General features: G+C 42.2%; 1 protein-coding gene across 3 annotated transcripts in view; it reads right to left on the reverse strand.

Annotated features, from left to right (window-relative positions):
• Positions 1-22,497, reverse strand: part of Dpy19l1 (dpy-19 like C-mannosyltransferase 1) — a 95,121-nt gene that overhangs the window by 67,170 nt on the left and 5,454 nt on the right. For all 3 annotated transcript variants that reach the window (XM_057768218.1, XM_057768219.1, XM_057768217.1), the window contains exons 2-6: positions 10,032-10,056; positions 9,341-9,428; positions 6,373-6,510; positions 3,243-3,363; positions 2,341-2,434 (exon numbers count right to left, since the gene is read on the reverse strand). In XM_057768218.1, coding sequence (XP_057624201.1) covers positions 2,341-2,434; positions 3,243-3,363; positions 6,373-6,510; positions 9,341-9,428; positions 10,032-10,056 — 466 coding nt within the window. The remainder of the gene's footprint in view (positions 1-2,340; positions 2,435-3,242; positions 3,364-6,372; positions 6,511-9,340; positions 9,429-10,031; positions 10,057-22,497) is intronic.

A 22,497-nucleotide genomic window follows, 5' to 3' on the forward strand; every position in this document is an offset into this window, starting at 1 on the left:
GCACAGTTATTTGAGAACTTGGTCCCCAGATGGTGGTGATGCCTGGAGACTCGTACAGCCTTGCCGAGGAAGTAGAGGTGGGCTTTGAGAATCTATACCTTCACTTCATGCCCTGCTTCCAGTTCGCTCTCTCCACTTCCTGCTCCTTCTGCTGTGCCTGTCACCTGCTACCATGCCCCATGCCCAGATAATCTCATCCCTCTAGAACCTTAAGCCAAAATAAATTTTTTCTTCCACTTTGGTCATGGTGATTTGTACCAGCAACATGAAAGCAACTAATATCTCTGGGTTCTGGTGAAGGACCCAGGTCTCCATGCTAGAAATGCAAGCATATTACCAACTGAATCATTTTCCCAGTCCCTAAAATACTCTTCTCCATGAAAAAAAACCTAGAGTGCCAACCTAAAGCTCTTTATAGCTGACGCTCTGCAGCATGACGCCATGCTGAGGGTTCACTGTGTGCCTCTGGGGAAGGCAGCAGTGCGGGATCCGCTGAGATCAAAGCTCAGCTTGACTCATGACTCTGCTTGGTAAACGTCAAGTTTACTCCGTTCACTCTGGAACAAGTTTGAAGCCAGCCTCACACTAAGGCCTTCATCACCCATCCCACCCACGGCTGTAACTTTAGCTGCCCCATGACCCCTGGAGAACATGAACCCTCAGGTCAAACTGTCCCCATGACGTCTGCTTCCACATCTTAGGTGTCCCCATTTCTGCCTACCCCTGGATGTGTTTTCTTGTCAGGTGCAACTATTCAAATCCTAGCATTCTTCAGGGTTGGGCTGGTGTCCCTTCAATCAGAACAAACTCCTCCTACCTCAGGATTCTAGATTTTCTTCCTTTCTTATTCCCTCTGTCTTCCACTGATATGTGTAATGGCACCATCCTCATCTCCCACCCTGCCTGTGCCCATGTGCAACAGGCCACAGCCTTAAGAAAGAATCCACCTAGCACGTATCTCAGGTGTGGACTGAACAAGTGGGCATGTGTTGCCCATATATGGAGAAAAGTGTTTGTTTATCATGAAATGTTAGGGTTAAAGAGTAAGGAAGTCGTTCAGGCTCAGTGCCACTAGGACCAGAACCTCATATCCTCTTCATGGATATTGTGCCTTTACCTCTAGATACAAGTTACAGCAACCATGGCAAGAAATCAGCGTGAATGTTTACTCTTATGATGGTGAGAAAGTCTTCCAACAATAAAAGCAGTAGAACTATCCGTGCAGCTAGCAGTAACACCAAGTTTGCATTTAGCTTACTCAAATCTAGTCTCCTAAATAAGGTAAAGGTGTTTGCATTTAAATCTATACAAAAATACATTTTAAACTAATCTAGTTGCTTCTTTATCTGATACTCATTTATCAAATAACTTCTATATATTCAAAACTGAGCTAAAAACATATGTCTTTAAGCAGTTATAACTGAAAATGCAAAGAAGATAATAGGACAGTAAGGGGCCCCAAGTCTCTTCCACTAAACACGTGTAAAATCATATTTGTATGCACACAGTTTTGCATTTCAGTCAGCAAGCAGCAGGAAGAAACATCTAAGATACTTTCAAGGTCAGATAAGCTCACGTGGCTGAGGAGATGGCTTGGTCTTAGAGTGCTTGCCTTGTAAACATGAGGGCCTGAGTTTGATACACCAGAATCCATGAAAAACGATGGGTAATCCTATCATGTAATCTTAGCCTATGGAGGAGGAGACAGGTAGATTCCCAGGGCTTGAAAGTCAGCTAGCCTAGCCCACTTGGGGAGTTCCAGGCCAGCAAGAGACCTAGTCTCAAAATTTTGGCAGTGCCTAAGAAATGACACCCAACATTTTCCTCTAACCTCCACACAATACACTCACATATATGCACATGCACACACACTCAGACAAACAGAGACACATACTGTAATATGTTATGAAAATAAAAAGGGAAATGCGACACAAGTCTTCAAACACTGCCATAATTTAAGGTGCAGGAACACTGACAGTGAAGACAGGCAGACAGTAAATAGTTGTGTGGAGTACACTTCTGCTTTAACACTACCAAAGCAAAGGCCATTCTTATCACTTGATGGTGATGCTTTCTAATATTTTATGAAAATGATGCATATTACATATCTCATGTTTATGAATCCTAGCACTGATCACATATGCCCACTCTAATTAAGTCTCTAAAACTATCTGAAATGTGACCGCCACATCAACAGTAAAATCAGATAAATAAGAAATCCTATCATAACCACAAATAGACATTTTAGAAACACTATTAAAATTGAGCAATAAGCTATCAATAATTATTAGCTAAAAACTTTTTATTATGTATTGTAAATATATATTAAAATATTCTTACCTTAAGTATGTGCCATAGATGAAGAATAATGCCATCATTAGTCCATTTAACATAAAAATCACAGCAACATAAAAGCAAGCAGGATCTCCCAATCCTTTAAAAATAAACAAAACATATGCTCTAGCCACAAATTATGTTATGAGTCTAGCAATTCACATTAAACTGTGCTTACTGTGAAACGCTTGCCAGATAAACGGTTTCCTTGGTTGCCATATGAAAACAGGACATGAAGGCAGAATAGTGATGACAACAGTATTACAGATATGCTGGTCTGAAAGCAGGGCTGTAAACCTGCTGAAACACCTTTTAAGGAGGTGCAGGGACTTGGGCTGGACCTGCAGTAGAGTAAGGCAAAAGCAACACCACTGCCTCTGGAAAGCCAAATCAGCAGCCACAGCAGACCAGCTGGAACGAAGCTACCTTGGGAAGAGCATAGCAACTTTGTGGCAAGCACCTTGCTATAAAAAAAGCTCAAAGTCTAGCTTGGCAGTGGTGGCACACGCCTTTAATCCCAGCACCCAAGAGGCAGAGGTAGGCGAATCTCTGTGTGTTTGAAGCCAGCCTGATCTACAAAAACTAGTTCCAGGACAGGCTCTAAAGAAACCCTGTCTTGAAAAAAAAAAAAAAGTTCAAAGTCCATGGAAATGTGGCATGTAACACATCCTAGGTGACACCTGAACCACCCTGCTCAAGGCCAAAATGTGACGAAAGAAACTTCGGGTTCAGTCCACTTCTTCCAGTCATGCGATTATCCTGTCACCATGGAAGCACAGCAGCCTGCCCAAATCTGTGATCTGAAGAAGCCATCATGAAGAACCATAACATGGCTGTTATTTGCAGCACTAAGGTGAAAGTCTATGACGTCCCAACAGACAAGGGGACAGCATGACAAAGGAGCTCACCCTCGCAGCTTTCAATTGGACTGAGTCCTTCTCCTCGGGTAACTGTCCAGCATATCTTGGTTTGAATACCAATCAAATCCATTATTTTGGTATAAATCCGGTACCAGCTGGCTAAGATCACCTTTTTAAAGAAAATAAATACGTCATAAGAAATAATTTTCATTACTAGAATGTGTTTTAGAGATTTTCATAATTGTCAAACTTCCTTTTCATGCCTCAGCTGTTTGACTCCCTCTATATCTAGACAGAGGAGGCTCGACCTCTCCCACACAGACTTCACTACACAAGTCTTCAAGTGGTGACGCACAGGGAAAAAAACTAAAATAAGAAATTTGCAAGATTTATATTTTTAGAAAAATATAAAATTCTACCCAAGGAATATAAAAGACGTGTGTGTGTGTGTGTGTGTGTGTGTGTCTGATTTTTCAAGATGTAAATCCACATCTCAAATTAGTTCATAAAGATAAAGCAATCCTTTCAAAAGTCTCAATAGCTAAAATGTCCTGGAAACGTGAAAGAACGAACAAGAGGAGAGCGCCCTACTGACCCACAGGTCCATCACAGAAATGACTGGAACAGACTGACACCGACAGAAGCACAGCCAGATAGAGCAACCTAAGAGTGGAGGTGCTGGACACCAGCTCATCTGCCTTCCAGGCAGCTGCACTCCCAGCTCCAGCAGCTGCCCAGATGGTTGGCAGCTGACAGCTGTAAACTCTAAGGAACTGCTCTGGGCTGAAGAAAGTAATGGACTCAAGGTCACACGAGCATCCCATAATAGGCTCCTCAACAGAAGTGATACCTGGTCCAGGGGCCTTTGCCACAGGAAACCTAACCATATAAAGCTATCCCCGCACAGAGATCCCAGGAGGTTTACTGGAGCTTTTGATGGGACTCAATTGCAGCTCAACCCCTTTTTATATCTCCTTCTGCTCCAACCTGGCTGAGGCGGGAACCCTAGGGCACTCCCTGATACCTTGCTGTAAGGAAATCTCCAGTTCAAAGTCCACTTTCAGGACCTTAAATAAGGCAAACTGGCCATCAAATCCAGACAAAAATGATAGTGCTATCGGACAATGGTCTGTACCCTGTCACTTGTATTGTTTTTAATAAAATGCTGATTGGCCAGTAGCCAGGCAGGAAGTAGAGGCATGGCAATGAGAATTATGGGAAGAGGAAAGTTTCAGTCTACAGTCATGACCCAAATGCAGAGGACGCAAAATGTGGCTGCCTCGCCAAAAAAGGTACCAAATCACGTGGCTAACACAGACAAGAATTATGGACTAATGTAAGTGGTAAGAGTTAATAAGAAGCCTGAGATACTAGGCCAATTAGTTTATAATTAATGTAGACCTCTGTGTGATTTCTTTGGGACTTAACGACTGCAGGAACCAGGTAGGACGGAAAACTCAGTCAACATGATAGTCATCTATATGTACACTAAGCTTGTATATAAAATTAGTGGAGAGAAGATGGGTCTCTCATCAGTGTTAAGTTACACATTAGACCAGTGTGGAAAAAAATTCTCATTCTACAAACCCATCAACACAAATTACAAATGAGTTAAAAATATAAAAATAACTATAACGAATAAATATTTTACATGCATGTTTAAAATTCATAAGTTAAAAGATTCATGGGCATAAAATGAAGCATAGAAGTGTCTATAGCTAAAAAGAAAATATATATTAGTTTGTCATAATAACAACTTATGTATAAAAAAGGATCTTTAAGAAACCCAATAGAAACAGACAAAGAGGCATGAATAGTAATTCTTTTGTAAAATAGAGATAAGTAGCTATATAGCACTGAAATGCATACATATGCATGAATGAATAAAATACATCAAGGAGTTATAATTTCCCTGTCTATCAAAATCAGCAAAGATGCAAATCAACATTTCCAAAACTGCTGTTGGCAGGAATTCCATCTGTATAACCTATGTGGAAGGCCTTTGGGCAATATGTCCCCCAAATCATTACAATACATATTCTGCTGAACTGAAGGGCTATATCCACAAATTCAGTTTTTTTTAACAAAAAAAAATGAATAAATGTTTTGCTAGTGGTTTCTGTCAATTTGACACAAACCTAGACATATTTTGAAAGAAAGATTCTTAATTGAGAAAACACCTCCAAAAGACCAGCCCATCAGCAAGTCTGTGGGGCATTTTCCTGATTTAATGATTGATGTGTGAGGGCCCAGCCCGTGTGGGTGGTGCCACATCTGGGCAGGTCATAAGAGCAAGCCAGTAAGCAGCATTCTTCCATGGTCTCCTTTTCAGTTCCTGCCTTGAATTCCTACTTTGGCTTTCTCAATGGACTATGGCCATTAGATAACCACATAAACCCTTTCCTCCCCAAGTTTGTTTATCACAGTAGTAGAAGCTAACAAAGGAAGGTGTGTATAATTAAGATTTAGATTCACGGACATTCACTGCAGCTTTGCTTAGAATATTCAGAAACTTAAAAAGTTAAAATGTCCGTTAAAAACTGGGCTAAAGGAGACAATAGTAGATCATGCATACAGCCACTAAAACTGACACAATGGAAGGGTCGTGGTAGAGAGGCTGGCTATGAATATCCCCAAAAGACAAAAGGAACACTTAAAATACTGCCCACACCCTGCAATCCCATTTTTGTAAAATCTACTTGTATACAGTCACAGAAAATACTCAAGAGCAGTACTTTGTGGGAAAACACTGAACTCTGGAGGGTACAGTTACTGATTAATCAATAATCAATCAAGTCACTGACCCAGAAGTGACAGACATTCTCTCAGTAGGAAAAGAAAAAAAAAAAAAAAAAAAAAAAAGGCCTGCAGACCCACTAAGGACAGCTGCTGAGCAGAGAGCTAGACAGACACGGCCTGGCCATCAGGTGCCCTGACACAGGACAAAAATTCACCAAACACAGACAGTTCCCTCACCTTCTAATAAAGCAATCACTATTATGGCTCCCAAAATCCAAAATTCCCCCAATAAACTCCTTCCCCATGGTGCATATTTTCTACTAAAAAGTGAAGTAAAACTTAGTACGGTGAGTCAGAACTGAAGAGTTAGAATCATATTTAATTTCTAAGAAGCAATTTCGTAAATGAAAAATCACAACTGAGAAAAGTAACAACTTACCTCAGGATAAAGATTGAACCTTTTTAATGTATTAATAACAAGAGGGTATTCAGTAAGCTTGTCATTCATTATCATCCACACTCCACTGAAAAATGAGGGTGCTTCCACTATAGTCTTGAAGTAAGAATAATACAGCCCCTGAAAGAAGGATATGCTCCAGTTACAATCAAAGGTACAGTTATTCATCTTCTTCGATTACAAATATTTAAAATACACTGGTTTAGAAAAACTGAGCACTCAAGCAGGTAATAGCTACATTTATTTCACAGGCTTCCGGTTACTTATAAATTCTTAGGTTCCAAAAAAGGTGTATTTTAGAAGAATTTCATCTTAATTGAAATAATTATGTGGAAAAATTGCTTCAAAAATAGCTTCCGAATTTAAATATGTATACATGTAATTTAGCATATGCCATGTATGAAAAGTCTATTGAATACATAAAATGCATCAATCTTACTTCCTCCACATTCACATCCAAAAATCCATGTGTTCTTTAAAAAGACTGCACATTATGCACGTTCCTATTCAACAATAACTTTACAAACCATGTCTCCACACACAGCAACTCAACAGATGAGCTGAAACTGGGGACGGGGTGGGGGTGGGGTGTATTTTGAGGGTAATAGGGACATTTTGTCTGGCATGCTATTTTGAAAAGGGTTGCAATAAGAGTGAAATAACACATGAGACAAAAAATAAGAGGCGGGGCTGAATATATAGCTCACTGGCTGGGTGCCTGCCCAGCATGCAGGAGGCTCGAAGCCCACCACTCCAGATACAGCCACCACCGCTGGGAGGCCAGCGCTTGAGAAGAGAAGGCGGGAGGAACATCCTCAGCTACAAAGTGTGAGGCAGCCAGGAATACATGAGACGCCCCTCTATATAAACAAATAAAATTAAAATAAAACCCCCATGACAGTCCATGAAGTTTAGGCAAGAGTCTGAGAGGCAAGTGTAGGGGACATAGACAGGCAGGGTGCAAATGACACCTTCTTGGCAGCTTGACCAGAGCAAGGACAGCTGCCAGGTTCTGAACACAGGAAGGTGATTCCCCACTGCCCACAGCGCCTTGCATTAGTTCACACACTTCTTCCTAAACTTCCATTTAAACTAACTTAGTATGTTAACAAGGTCTCTTGTGGAGACCCACATCGGGACTCCGATCTCCCCTGGAAATAGGACCTTTAATGACATAATCAAGTTGAAGCAAAGACAAAGCAGACCAAGGTGACTCTAAATTGAACACAGCCTTAAGACACAGAAGACAGACAAGGATGAAAGATGCTAAAGAGGGATGCAGCAACAAGCCAAGCAACCCCAGGCAGCCCAGGGAGAAGCCTGCCTGGTACAGCTCCTTCCTCGTGCAGGAAACTCAGAACACAGATGCCCGCTGCTTTCATCCCCTCCGGATGGACACTGTTGCAGCAATGCCCGGAACCACTGCATCTACCCTGGCCTGGGAGCTTCACTTTAGAAACATACAACATTTCATATAAGTACAAACAGACAACTTCAATATTTAAGGAACAAAAGTAAAGAAAAGGCATTAATTATTTACCAAATTGAAAGAGAATACCAAGTAATTTTCCTGGTCATTCTGTCTGCTAGAAAACACTATGTTTCTGGAAATAATTGTATTCCTAGTCATGAGTTTGGCATTGTATCCTATTAAATAAGTAATTTGAAATTAACATTCTCATATTAAAACAAATTTAATATCAAGTAAAACAGATCAAATCCTAAATTTTAATTTGAAAATCTTAATATAAATTGATGACTCACTGTTTTGTAAATAAACAAACAAACAAATAAATAATGTTTGCTAATTCTGCTCACCAAAAAGGCCAAGCAGTGGCCCATGCAGTAGGAATGAGGCTAGCAGCACAGGGGTCCTGGTGTCTACACAATGTCTGGATTCTACCTGGAAAACTGGCTGTTACCAGGCCTAGGTAGGAACTATCGTGCAGCGCCCCAAAATAAGGGATCCCTGGACACCAAGGAAACACGACTGAGGTCACTGAGGGCCAGCACAGCCAACTGCAAGAGAATGGCCAGCTCCCGACACCAAAGGTTACAAAATACATTCCAATCAGTTTACTGATTTTAACTAGATGTGACAATCAAATTATTTTTATGGAAAAAAAAACATGGTAAATAAAAGAAATGATCATTTTCCTGTCTTTCCACTACGAAGTAAACCTCACAAAGAAACTAAAGCCACGTTGTAGGAAAATTCTTTACAGAATTACAAGTCAACTGTGCAAGAAAATGGCAGTTTGTCTATTCTAATAAAAAGAGTGAACTATGGAGATGGCTGGGCTCGAGGAAGGACTCGGCGAGGACACTAAAACATGTCAAGCACCAACTGAACGTAATCCTCACAAAAAGGAAGCCACATCTTCCATTAGTTTTCAGAAAACACAGGAAATAGGAACATGGTGAGAACATGAGTCACAGTGGACAATTCTACTGAACATACATGTTTACTACGTGTGTGTGTGCATCTGTGTATGTGTGTTTGTGTGTGTGTGTGCATGTGTGTATATTCTGGTTCTTCAATAGATAAATGGCAGAAAAACAAAACAGAAAGGGGGATTTATAGATTATCAGACTCAGTAATACAGCAGGTAAACACAAGTGCAGACAGTAAGGCCATCATCAGTTGCTAAGTGCCAATCGGCTCACTCACAGACCAGTTTACATTTGATGGTGCTAAGAAACCGCTAACAGCGAAGAGTCCTGTGAAGAACCTGAATGTACTCGCACAAGGGCTAAGTGTAGCTTCCTTCAAACAGAGATGGGTAAGGAGGATGGGCGACTGTGTGGTCTGTCACTGATGCTACACGATACGATGAGTAAGAGAACCGTCCTACTTCTTTTACTTGGGCATGGCTTTCTGAAACTTTTCATGCTAAAAGGTCTGAAAATTAAATATTACAATGAAATAATATACACACAAAAAACTAACCATTTCAGTGCGGAAAGCCATCTCCCTTTCCAGCGTTGAGAGGTGAGAAAAATGCCGATCATTTTCAAAGAGGTGTGTTATGTGGCTCCTGGAAACATTAAAACAACAAAGCCAATGGTGTAAAGCTGTAAGATTACTCCAAAAGCAAAGAAATAAGTCCTACAGATTGCAGACAGTTTGCAATAAAACTGAAAAACGGTTGTATTTGTATTTGTTTTCTACCAGGTTTTAACAAGTCTACTAAAATTTCTCTCCATAAGAAAACACATTCCAATTAGATTTTAACATTAAAATGAACTATAACAATATTTTAAGTGACATACTATAAAAATATAGATCACACTGAATGTGCCATCGGGTACCATTCAGAAACTGCCTAGATCACAAAATTCATACATCGTTCCATCCAGAAGATTAAAAACATCAATCTAATGCTCAACATACACCCAATATTAATGTTAAGCAAATTGGAGTATCAAATATAGCCTCTTTAATAATGGATATTTTTATTTTAAAAGTTTATTATTCTGATCCTGATTTATCAATTAAACTAGTCTTTCAGAGTACTGTGGTATATAAGATACATTTATCCTTAAGATACAGAAATTATTCTTTTAAATACATGGGATGTAGCTTTGTTAAGTTATAAACATCTACATAATACACATCACTAAAGAAAAAATGATCTTACCAGTGCAACAGGGCTGCAAAGGAAGCTGAAAGAAGAAAGAAAGGTACATTAATTACTATTTTAGCACAAATACCTCCTCCTCACAGATCAGCACTTCAGATGAGATCCAGCACAATCAGAGCGGGGTGGCTGTGGGAAGGCTGACCCAGGCTGTGAGTCAGGAGCGATTACTGAGGCTTCACAAGAAGCACTACAGCCTACACACCACTGCCACCGGACCGGCTGAGGCTGTGGCCCCAGTTTCCATTCATCCACTCACTCAGCAAGATATGTGAGGCCCTATTATTGCCAGATACTGTACAGGACCAAAAGTTGGAAACAGCTACCAAAAGACCCAGGGGAACAGGATCAGTAGGTAAGGCTGCCTTAGAAAAAAGAACACATGACTGGTGGGCCAGAGTAACAAGAAAATAAATACACAAAGTATCACCACCTTTTAACTCCCCTAGGGCCTGAATTTTCACAGGAAGGCCCACTCTGGTTTGTGTGTGTGTGTGTGTGTGTGTGTGTGTGTGTGTGTGTGTGTGTGTTGGAGTTATCTATTAGATAATTTATTTCTTTCCACTTAAACAAGTAGACCCTTTTTGTGTTCTCTCAGTAACTGAATTTTTCTTTAAAAGAAAAAAATCTGCAAATAAAAAAGAAGTTCAAAGAAGGTCAAGGAAGGTGATTGTGGAGGACCCCGCTGCCTCCATGCTGGATTTGAAAGCCCTTCAGTCTGGCGGGAAGTGTCCATACTGCCCACACCAAAGCTCAATCAGACACTGGGATATTACACCAACTCCTGATTCGCCAGATTCTACGCTACATTGTATCTTCAGTCTCAGGGACTGGAGGTGAAACATTACAAAGCCAAGTCTCTCCTTGCTGCTGGACTCTAGCTAACCAAGACAGAGCCCAATTCCTCTGCAGACGGGAGTTAGAACAAAGTTCCTGAATTTACTCCAGTACTTGTTAGCATCAGTACAGCTGGGGCGCAAGTGAGTTTGAAATGACTGCAGAACTAAGTGTGACAGGAGGGTCTCAACTAAACCCAAGTCCTGCCTTGTAGCACAGAAGCTGAATTGAGCCTTTTGGTAGACACGCACCCATATGCAATCTTTTCTACATTTACTCCCTGGAGGTTAGACAGTTCAGTGTGCAACATCAGTGAGCAAGGCCCCCGGTTGCTGGCCCAGCCACAGGTGTGGGAAGCAGCGGGGCATTTTATCCTACTGGAGCTCTTGGCAACCAAGTGTCTCCTGCCCAAGCAACTTGCCAGATGATGAATCCACATTCCAACCACAGCTCAAGAGTCCAAGGACTGACGGGACGGAGTTCGGGCAGCATGTGCTAGGTATGAGCGACCTCTTTTCAAGCCGCTCTACAGTGCTGTCCCATAGATCCTCCCTCAAACACTACAGTCTATTGCACTGCTCTTGGTTATGTTGCTGATGGAAAGACCCACGCACTAAAGACATACTAAGTCATACACAGGGCATGGATAGACCAAGCTGGTACTGCCCTGGAAGCTTCCTCCTACCGGCAACTTCAGTGCTGCTGGAAGGTGCTATGCATACTACATACTCAGTAGTCTGACCCAGCTGTGACCCTGTAAGCAAGCTACAATCATTACTGCCCTGGCTAGACACACAACTAATGAAAGAGTGGCGCAAATGTTAGGGGAGTAATCAATCACTTTCTGATTAGATTTAAAGCCTGATCCACAAGGCAAACAATTGGGCCAACATCCTGTGGTTAGCCAGGCCATAGACCCTAGGGGAAAACATATTACTATCATTCTGCTAACTGAACAGAGTAATAAAATGCCTCTTAAGTTATCTCTATACCCATAGATTAGTACATCTCCCAACCCTCATCAAGGAAGCTCCGTTTTACAGCAGATAATGATTAATGCCTAGACCCACAATGGTAAACATGCAGAGAAGAGGCTAGGTATGGTACAGTCAGCTCTAAATGGGGTGTCTCTAATACATGCCCTTCCTCCAAATCTTAGGAATCATTGCCAAAGAGACACTGGACAGCCAGAGGCAGCAGATGTCTGCAGCAATGCAGTATTCCCGGCATGGCAAGCTGCTGTCCACAGGATTCAGAGGCTGTAACTGCACACACAAGATAGTAACAAGATCCAGCCAGCCAAAATTCCAGCATGGCTGTGGAAGGAGTTCATGAAGTCCCACTCCTAACTGTGGAGCCACCAGCAAATGTCACCTGCTGTGGGAGAGAGACTATCTTCTTTGGGGCCATGGCCCCCAGAATGCTGCCCATCCTCCAGAGACTATCCTGCACTAATGCACACCCACACAGGCAGTGCAAAATGGAGAAAGCAGGTTTTAAACAAAGCACATGAAGATGAGAGGAAAAGTTGGATGGAGGTGGGGGCAGAGAAGAATGGAAAGAGGGAGAATGGGAGGTGGATTTGATCAAAATATAGTATATTCATGCATGAAATTCTCAAACAAGAAAAAGTCAAAAATTATCTGTGTATCATCAATAGTGAATTACCTAAATAAAAAATATGTAAGAAATAAAGGGCTTGTGTAATTTAAAAAAAAAAAGGGTCGAGGGAGGGTTGTTCCTTTAGGTCCTAATGGTCCCCCAGAGACAAAGTAGGTGTCAAGGCAGTTAGGGAAGGGAATCTACTGGCACTGCCCAGGTCAGGTCCAGTGGTCAGGAGTAGAAAGGAAGCAGTCCACTGGGGAGCTCCTATATTCCAGGCTACATAAGGACTGCCTGTTTCAAAAGCCAAAAGTCAAAGTTACCGGTCTCCTCTCCATACTTTTGATCTCCACAACAACCATGCATTTATCCTCACTCCACAGATTAAATGTTGGGCCCTGAAGGTCCTCTCCTTCCACACAGAAGAGTTCCCTCCTTCCCATTTGTGAGCATTTGGTGAGCGTATCTTGCAACAATATACACATGAAGAAATGTATCCTAAGTCCAAATTTCAACACAGTTCAGTTCAGTTTTATGAAAACATGCTACACGTTCTGGTCTCATTAGCCCTCAAATGGCAAGCTGGCATTACAAGGTTAAAGGTGCTTCCTACATCCATCTAGACAAGGTTTCTGAGTCAACCTTGACAAGTTACTTATTCCCCATTGCTAAAACCAGCTACTTCTTACTGTTTAAGGGTCCACTCCCAAGCCTTCGCTTCTCCAGAGGCTGAAGTCGTTTGTAAAGAGCCTCCGTATGCTACACCATTAAGCATCCTGGGGAATGAAGCCGGTTTCTGAGTGAGCAGATCTAAGTACCTCTCCTGCTCCTCCAAACTCCATGACCTCCATACATGGCTCCCATGATGGGCCCATACTTTAGCAGGCTTTCTCTTGGGCCACCCACCGCTCCCAAATCATGACATGGAGTCTTGGTATTTGTTACGAATGCTCAGCCTTATCTTATGTTCTTTTCTTGCTAGCTGTTGTAACTTATACTGTTTCTCACCATCTATATTTTGTCTTGGAGCTTTTTGATTCTGTATGCCTTACTCCATGTCTGCCTGGCTGGCGGCTGCCTGACTGGCTGGGACCAGGCATTTTCCTCTCGCTCTTCCTCATTCTTTCCTCTTCTCTCACATCCCTCTCATTCTCTTCTCCTCCTATTTATTCACTTTGCCTGCCAGCCCTACCCATCCCCCTACTGCCTAGCTATTGGCCATTCCAGCTTTTTATTAGACCAACCAGGTGCCTTAGGCAGGCAAGGTGAAGCATCAACACATCTTTGCATTATTAAACAAATGCAGCATAAACAAATGTAATACATCTTTACATGGTTAAACAAATATAGCAAAAAAAATTAACACATCTTGGCCTAGTTATATTTCACAACATAAACAAATGTAACACATCTTTACATAGTTAAAGTAATATTCTATAACACATATTCTTGACTATTCCCAGTCAGTTCCCACCACACAGCCTTCACTCTGATTGTACCGAGCAACCACCTCCTAAAATACCAAGATCTATCCTTCAAAGTCAAACCTCTCCCTCTTCCTCTTTGTGTGTGTGTCTGTGTGTGTGTATGTGTGTGTGTGTCTGTGTGTATGTCTGTGTGTGTGTGTGTCTGTGTCTGTGTGTAGTGTTGTATCTAGAGTACCTCAAAAACAAAACCCAGTTTCTGGGCCCTAAGCTAACAAAAACATTTCTGCTTCTTAGGACCCAATTGAAGGAAAGCAGGACTTTCAGACTATGAATGCTTCAGAGCCAACGGGTGTCTAAAAGCCCTGGAGACTGGCAACACACATCCAAGAAACCAAGAGCGGTACTCCAGCAACAATCAGCAAGTAGCTGGTCTTCTGGGGTAAAATTTCCAAGGGCTAATAAGACTTAAGTCTCCAGATCAAGTGAACCAAGCACTCAAGCAGACCTAATGAAGACTACAAATGATAGAAATCTAAGAAGGTGCATCAGTGACCTTCTTAAAACATAGTTTATGAAAGGAGGACCCTAGAAAGTGGGGTCAAGGCATACACATAACTTGGTGCATGAATAAGAAATGAGGACATGAGTGCTCCAAGGTACTGCTGAGGAGGAAGCTTTGTTGTAGACATGAGAAAACAGCCAGAGGCATCTAGAAGAGTCTGCACTGAACCAGGCCATAGAAAAGGCTGGGCGGAGGAGGGAAAGAGGACAAGAACCAAGAGACCAAGTGAGGAACCAGGCACCAAGAGGACAAGTAGCCAAAATGGCCTAGGTTAGATAGGAATCAAAGAAACTGGGTGACACTCAAGGGCTGGAGAGGTTTGGGGTGGGAGACAGGGAATGCTAGCCAGGATGACTCTGTAACAGGAACCTGTGATGCGGAGGGCTGAGGGCCAGCATCAACTTCATGTGTCAACAGGCACCTCAGTAAGCCATTTTTCCTGGGTTTGGACCTAAAAGAGTGGACTTACAGCAGCCAGCCAAAAGACTGATACAATGAAGCCAGATGTGACTTGCATCCAACACACAAAAGAATTCTCATCCCAGTGCTGAGGGCATGGAACAAATAATGACAATCCACTCACAATCTCTGAGGACTCACTTGTGACCTATGCAGTGGGTCCCACGCCCTGTGCCCCACAACATCAGGAGTGTGGAGCAATCAGAGCTTCCCAACCACGGGCCAAAGGTGGAAGAGCTGCAGCCGTTCAGGACAGCCACCTTCTGAGGAGCAGCTTGGCTTTGAAGGAGCTGTACATTCTCCCACTGCACAGTGTGGTCCTCACTCTCTGGATGCATCATGGCGTAAGAGGGTTGGGAAGGTCTGAGCTAGTTAACATAGAAAACAAGCAACTGCCTGAGAAAAGCAGTCTATACAGCAGTATAGACTCAAAGTGGTCCAAACGCTCATATTGCATTTGAATCTCCAGGAGAACTAGATAAAACTAGACATTTTTATTAAAATAAGATAACTAAATAAACTAAATAACAAATAAATAAATAAGCTAAGTAACTAAATAAAACTAGTTAGTTTTATTAACTAGTCATATTTACATTATTAGCCCAAGAGTCTAGGAGTTTCTAATTTATACATATTTAAGTCCTTTTCTCATCACTGTGATTAAATGTATCGAGAAGCAACCTGAGGAAGGAAGCATTTACATTTCTTCATGGTCTGGGGTGACGCCCTTCACAGTGGGGAGGTGCGACAGTGACAGTGAGCTCCTCAAGCAGCTAATTACAGGACCCATCTAGAGGTAGAGATAGCCCACTGGAACCTGGCTGCTGCTGGGGCTATGACCCGCGAGGCCCATCTCTCAACGACCCATTTTCCTCTAGCTAGACCCACCTCTCCTGAGAGAAACGCATCTCCTCGGCAATCTCCTCAGCACCACTGCTCGGGGAGGAAGTATTTCAACAATAAGCTAATGGAAGACACTTCACATTCAAACTATAACATGTGACCATGACAGACTGATCAAGGCTGGCTGTCACAGAAAGGCCAGGGCAGGTTTACTGTGAGCACTCCGGGTCCCTTATGTCCCGCACGTCTTGGAGGCCAGCAGTGATTTACTACCTGGCAGTTAGGTGGATCAATCTCAGGCCAAAACCACACCTCCCAGCCAACAATCAACATTTCATGAAGCCAGAGGAAGACACAGACAGCTCACCGACTCCCTGGCAGCCTTCCACACTACTAGTGGCCTTGGAGCACAGCCATGCACTGGAGGAGCACATCACCAGATCACACCAATCTTGGGCCCAGCTCTTAAAATCTCTTGATTCAACAGGTACAGGACTCAAAGCCATACATTACTAACAAACCCTCAGGTGATTCATAAAGTCCACACTTTGAGAAGTGGGACAGCTACGATACAAAGCCAGTGACAAGAACAAAGTGACCATTCAGGTAAGATGCGGAGGCCTGGAGGGTGGTGACAAAGAGGGATTGGGAACATGAAAATACAAATTCGAAAGGTAACTCTGAGTGTAACTGTTAAAACTTGGTGGCCACACATAAGAATTAAGAAAGGAAAAGAGTTAAACTTCCTCCCCTCTTCCTTCCCTAAGAAGAAACACTCTGAGATTTTCTAAGACATCACTGGTCTAGCCTTGAGTCCCATTTGCAGAAAGTCTAGAATGGGGGATGGTGTTTGGTTATCTCAGCGCCCAACACTTACTGCATGACCCAGAGCTGTTACCACTAGCACGGGACTTCCCACTCTCTGAAGTGACTGCAACGGTGATTTTCTGCCCATTTTCTATTTTCATTTTTATCTTCCTGTTCCACAACTTCAAAGCCTTAATAGGTTGAATTCATTTTATTTGTTCCCTCTTTGGGACTGAGGGAAATGTCCTACTCTTAACAGGAAAAGAAGGCACAAGTTCAATTTACTAATAAAGACATTAAGTCTCAAAATGAGAAGCAAAACTGCTTTTGAAACTCACAGTCCATGTAAAGAAACCCCACCTCATAAGATCTAGAGCTCACAGGGTTAATTAATTTGGTTAATTCTGGTCTTCTAATACATTTAGCATTGAGAAAAAAATCGACAAAAGCTAGGTAAAATCATAGAAACTCTTAATTATATTGATAGTACCTAACGTCTGCTCATCAGTATTAAGCAGAAATGATCCAGGAGTCAATCTAAAGAACCAGTGGCTTTTATTTCCCCAAGGGACCTAAAGTCTCATGTGGCAAGGGTGCATACAGCAAACGCTGCAAGAGAGTTCAGGCTTCCCTGACTCCAAGTTTAGACATGAAAACGTTGAACACACACAAAATGCCTTAGAAATCTCAAAGGTATAAAAGACAAAATGATGTGTTCTAAAGTGAATATTTGGAAACAACAGAATTCAGAAGGTATACACCACCACCCCACAGACAACATGACTGGGATTCTAAACAGAAAAACACACAAAGTCAGATTGCATATATTTTAAATATGAATTTATGTACAAATACTAGAGTAAGCAATGCATGATTACACAAGACATGTTTTAAAGGTAATGAATTCTATCTTCCTTTAAAAGTCTTAGCCTTACACAATGTGAAAACAAATATTTCAAAATCAAACAGTATCCGCATTGATAATTTCCATAAAGTAAGTTCTTTTCACTGGCAAAGCACAATGCATTTTACTGTTCAAAAAACAAATAAATATACAGCCAAATAATGTGCTTCTGAGCACACAGAGGGCAATTGTGAAATCTAATAAATCCAGTAAGGAAAGTGTAGAATATAGGTCTTTTCAACACAGGAAAAGATACAAAGACAAGCATGGGCATGTGGGCATGCATGTGCACAAACACACAAGCAAACACACAAACACCCCTAAATAAATAAATCAGCCTTCATGGTCCACATAAAGCGACTTGTATGTATATGACATTAGGGACTGACAGACCTGGAGGATCCGAGATGCCTCCCCACTACCCCGAGGACTAGCTTTCATGATATCAAAGGCACCATGCAAGCTTCCAAGAGAGGAAAGCAACCAACCGTCTTATTCAGCTATGATGCTCTGAACTAAACAATGACATGTGTGGCACAATATCGATGCCATAAATGCAATAGTGGCAGAGATATCTTGGTGGCAAACAACAAATTATTAGACTTAAGCCCCACGCAACAAGAGAAAGTCATCTGGTACTAGAAACCTAGCCGACTTCCCTAGGCTAGCAAAGTCATGGATCCTGAAGGAGAACCTACAACATCATTTACCGTATCAACATAATCCCTAACTGTATTCTATATAGTTATTCTTACACCCAGAGGTCCCTCATCAAAGAAATGCTTCCTTGCAACAGATGAAAACCACCACAGAAACCCACAGCTCATCAAATGCAGATACCAAGTGACCATGTGGCTGGGGCCCAGCGCCAACTAATACATACATCTACAGCACAGTTCCTTCATGGAAGCATCAGGGCTCACCGGGAGAAGGGGGCAGAAAGATTATAAATCTTTAGTAATTTTCAACAAGCTTGTTTCCTGATAAACAATTCTAATGTTAAGATAAAGAAACCCCTTCCAACTGCAAACTTATTAACTATCTTACTGCCAAACAACCAAGAACCTTTTTTTTTTTTTTTTTTTTTTGGTTTTTCGAGACAGGGTTTCTCTGTGGTTTTGGAGCCTGTCCTGGAACTAGCTCTTGTAGACCAGGCTGGTCTCGAACTCACAGAGATCCACCTGCCTCTGCCTCCCAAGTGCTGGGATTAAAGGCGTGCGCCACCACCACCCGGCCTAAGAATCATTTTTTAAATTAAGAATTTATTCAGTTTTCAAAAATTATAAAGTCAAAATGAAGATGGGGGACACATGCATAGATCTGAGGATATAGAACCATAACGAGTCTCAGAATGAGCAGAAACAGAAACTTCTGTTCCGTCTAGAGAATTAACAGACTCAGGACAGATGAGGTCCTCTTCCCACCGATTTGCCTCTGACTGCTGTCTAAGCCTTCAGATGTGAACCCTACAATTTGACCAACATGACTGACAAGTAATTAGCTTCAAGTTCAAACTCAAGAACGTTGTCCCCATAGGTAAAATTCTCACAATAACATTTAAGTTCTACATACTCAGGACATTTCCGCAGACATCAAAGATGGGTGAGGAATGACCAAGGTCTTCTAAAAATAGCGTTTAACTAGTAAATCAGCAGACGCATGAGGACGGCTGTGTAAGCATGCTAACAAAGCTGAGCCATGATATATTTCAAAAGTAAAAGTGAAAAACATCTGAATTTTGATACTGCACTCACAGTTGTAAGGAAGAAGCATTTCCTCAGGAGAGAATTTATAGTGGTCATCACCACAAATCTTTCTCTCCCAGCAGAGCTTCCCCATGAATGCAAGGTCCTAACACATAATACTATAGGCAGTATAGTCAAGCTTCTTCCAGTTGATGGGAGCAGCAATGAGGGCATAAATATTCTCTATGAGAAGCAACAGACCGAGTGCCCTAAGTAATAAGGAAATGACAAAGCTACTGAGAAAAGGGAGCAACTACACACAGAAGAGGTTGTAACAGAGGAAGTCCTTCAAATTGGCCTGTGTAGCTAATGGAAAACACAAACTCTCCCAATATTAGTGTCCTTGGCCACTTATCTTCTTTTCTCTATTAAATACTCTTTGAACACCAGGCTTAAAGCCAATCTATGCACAGGGCATACACTCTTGTACATCAGCTTTCTCATCACTGTTCTTAAATAAATACGCCCACACATAACGGGGAAAAAAAACGAGCCATGACTACTATGAGGAGTGAGATTGAGGGTGGAACAGCCACATAATTGGGCAGATTTGAATTATTATAAAATCCTTGCTGGTATAGCCTACCCCTTACCATGAACTTTACAACCCAGAGACTGGGTTGCACTTCCTCCAGCTGCTCTTTCTTACATAACCCAGACATTTTTGTTATGAGCCCCTATTTGATTTACCTTTTGGCCTCTTGCCTTCTTGGCCACTGTTCCTGGTTCCTCCCTCCCTTCCTCGCTTTCCTTCTCCTCTTCCTCCTCCTCCTCTTCCTCCTTCTTTCTCTCTCTCTCTCTCTCTCTCTCTCTCTCTCTCTCTCTCTCTCTCTCTCATCTCTCTCTCTATCTCTATCTTCTCACAAGGCAGTATGGCGGTCATGTCTACTCTGAACTCTCCCAGATGTCTCTGCCCTGCCTGTATTCTCCCTATTCCCTCTTATAACTAAAATAAAAACTTCAACCCTTAGAAACAGTCATGGCCTCCTTTTATTTCTTTCTCATTCAATCATGATAATGTCAAGAAAATAAAACGTATATTTAAAGCATGTTCCACAGCTGTTGTAGACTGATGCATTTTAAAATACACTCATTAAACAACTCTTGATTGGATTATAAAAAATCACCCACAGAGGAATGACCTCTTCATGGGATTAAAGGTGTAGATCTAGAAATGGATGGAATTTTTACCAGTTTTGATTACTAGCACGTGATGGAATGGAGGACTAAAGAAAACTAACAAATTAATTCCTAGAAATATCCTAATGGTAAATTACAGCTAATGACAAAAGATGAGATCCCAACATAAATTTGAAGCAAGTATGTAAATAATAAGCTTTGCAGTCTACGAAATACAAATGTCATTAGTTAAACTTACAAGAGACATTAATAAACCTTTACACTCACCAAGAGAATTAATATAATCTATCAGGATAAGGCTTTAAGTGACCAGACTTTAGCAAGAGCTAAGTGTGTGTGTATGTGTGTGTAATTAGAATTTCATCTATTTTTAGAATAAATGTCCTACTATTGGCAAAATATCACATAAAGAACAGAGCTTTATAAACTTACAAAAACTGAAGTTGACTGTCTGCAGTTTCGGTGCCCACAAGCACTTATTCTTGGAAACTTTTCTATTTAGAGCACCTTTTTAACAAGAAAGCATATTTAGGTGATTATAAATATTCTTAAGGATCAACCAGAAGTCTATTTTAGAAAGGAGGATAAACAGTTTCAAACCCCCAAACTTGCATCTTTTCTCTGGCTCTGATGGGATTCCAATAATCAACACAGCACTCCCTTATAGCTGCTTGCTCGGCTGAGTCCAGGCTCTTCCTGAGATCAGTCAGCACAGGAGGAGCCAAAGCTCCCAGGGCTTCACACTTCAGTGTCTCTCCCATCCACCCACAAACTGCTTGCTTTCCATCCTCCACTTTGGTATCCACCTAAGATCCCTTTCTCCTTACTTCTGAAGAAACAAAGAAGCAGTCCGTGCTAAACACAGACCCCTGAGGTTCTCAGAACCGGATGGAAGGCCTCACTTGTCCTCTTGCTACATGCTCACTAAATGAAACACCACGTAGCAATTAAGAACATGAACTCAGAAGACCAGGGACTTGGGTTCAAATCCTGCCCGGAAGAATTCTGGAGGTGACAAGGCTTAAGTTTAGTTACTAAGCACCTATGTGCCTCAGATCCCACGTCTAGTAAATACGACAATCACAATGTCATGGTCAGGCCCAAGTCACTGTAAGATGAGTTCACCTGCAGCACAGACCCAGAGCCTGGCAGGTACTGCCCCTCCATGCCCGAGTAAGACGCTATCTGTGGAGTGTGAAGTCACTGACCCTGGTGCTGAACACTTACTGTTTTCTCTTCCACTGACAACTTTTCTGTCTTCCCACCAAACTGACATTTCACACAGGGTATCCCGCACCCCTCACAGTGGCGTGTCCAGACACAATCCTCGTCATCTCCATCAGGCCTACCCTGGTCCTCATCTGTACAGTCTCCTCTGTCTCCTCCAGGAAGAACTGTCCCCACCCCTTACACCAAGGCCAGTAACCCCAAGTTCGACCAGTTTTACCTTCAAATGAAATCCACTCCTCCTTACCATCTTCACAGCCATGCCCACTATTCATGTCACTCTCACAGACCCTGGAAGAGTCCCACCTCGGGGTCAGGTCCCCTAGATTTTCCAAGCACAGATTTCTCGGAATTAAAATGTAAACATGCCCATCTTGCTCAACACTCCTCAGGGGCTTCAGACAGCAACAGGAATAAACTCGCTCCCGTTCCAGATCTGGTCCACAGGCACGGCTCCTCCATTACAGGGTAAGTGAGACCTGCTCCTTCCTTCCTGCATCAAGAAGCCATCCCGCTCATCTTCCACAGGGCTCACACAGGCTCAGCTCACACTGGCTCAGCTCACACAGGCTCAGCTCACACAGGTTTAGTTCTCAGGCAGATGCCACCGCTTCTCTGTCCTCTGGTTAAAGTCAACTACAAGGCCCCTTCCCAAAGTCTGTCTTGGCTAAAGAGAGGACATTCCCTGGCTTTGAGATTTCCTTTGTTCGTTTTGCTTCATTTTTCCCCACACAGAAGCCCTTTCCTTTCCTCCAGGGCACTTACTACAAACTGTAACTAACTAGTCACTTATTCTTCTTACATCCACAATGCAAATTCCACAGGGGCAGGCAGCACAGGTTTCTTGTCCGTCTTTTTCCCAGGATGCACCTGGCAAAATAGGCATTCCAACTGGGGTTCTACTCCAATTTGA

The sequence above is a fragment of the Chionomys nivalis genome, chromosome 4 (assembly GCF_950005125.1).
Source record: "Chionomys nivalis chromosome 4, mChiNiv1.1, whole genome shotgun sequence".
Classification (NCBI taxonomy): Eukaryota; Metazoa; Chordata; class Mammalia; order Rodentia; family Cricetidae; genus Chionomys; species Chionomys nivalis.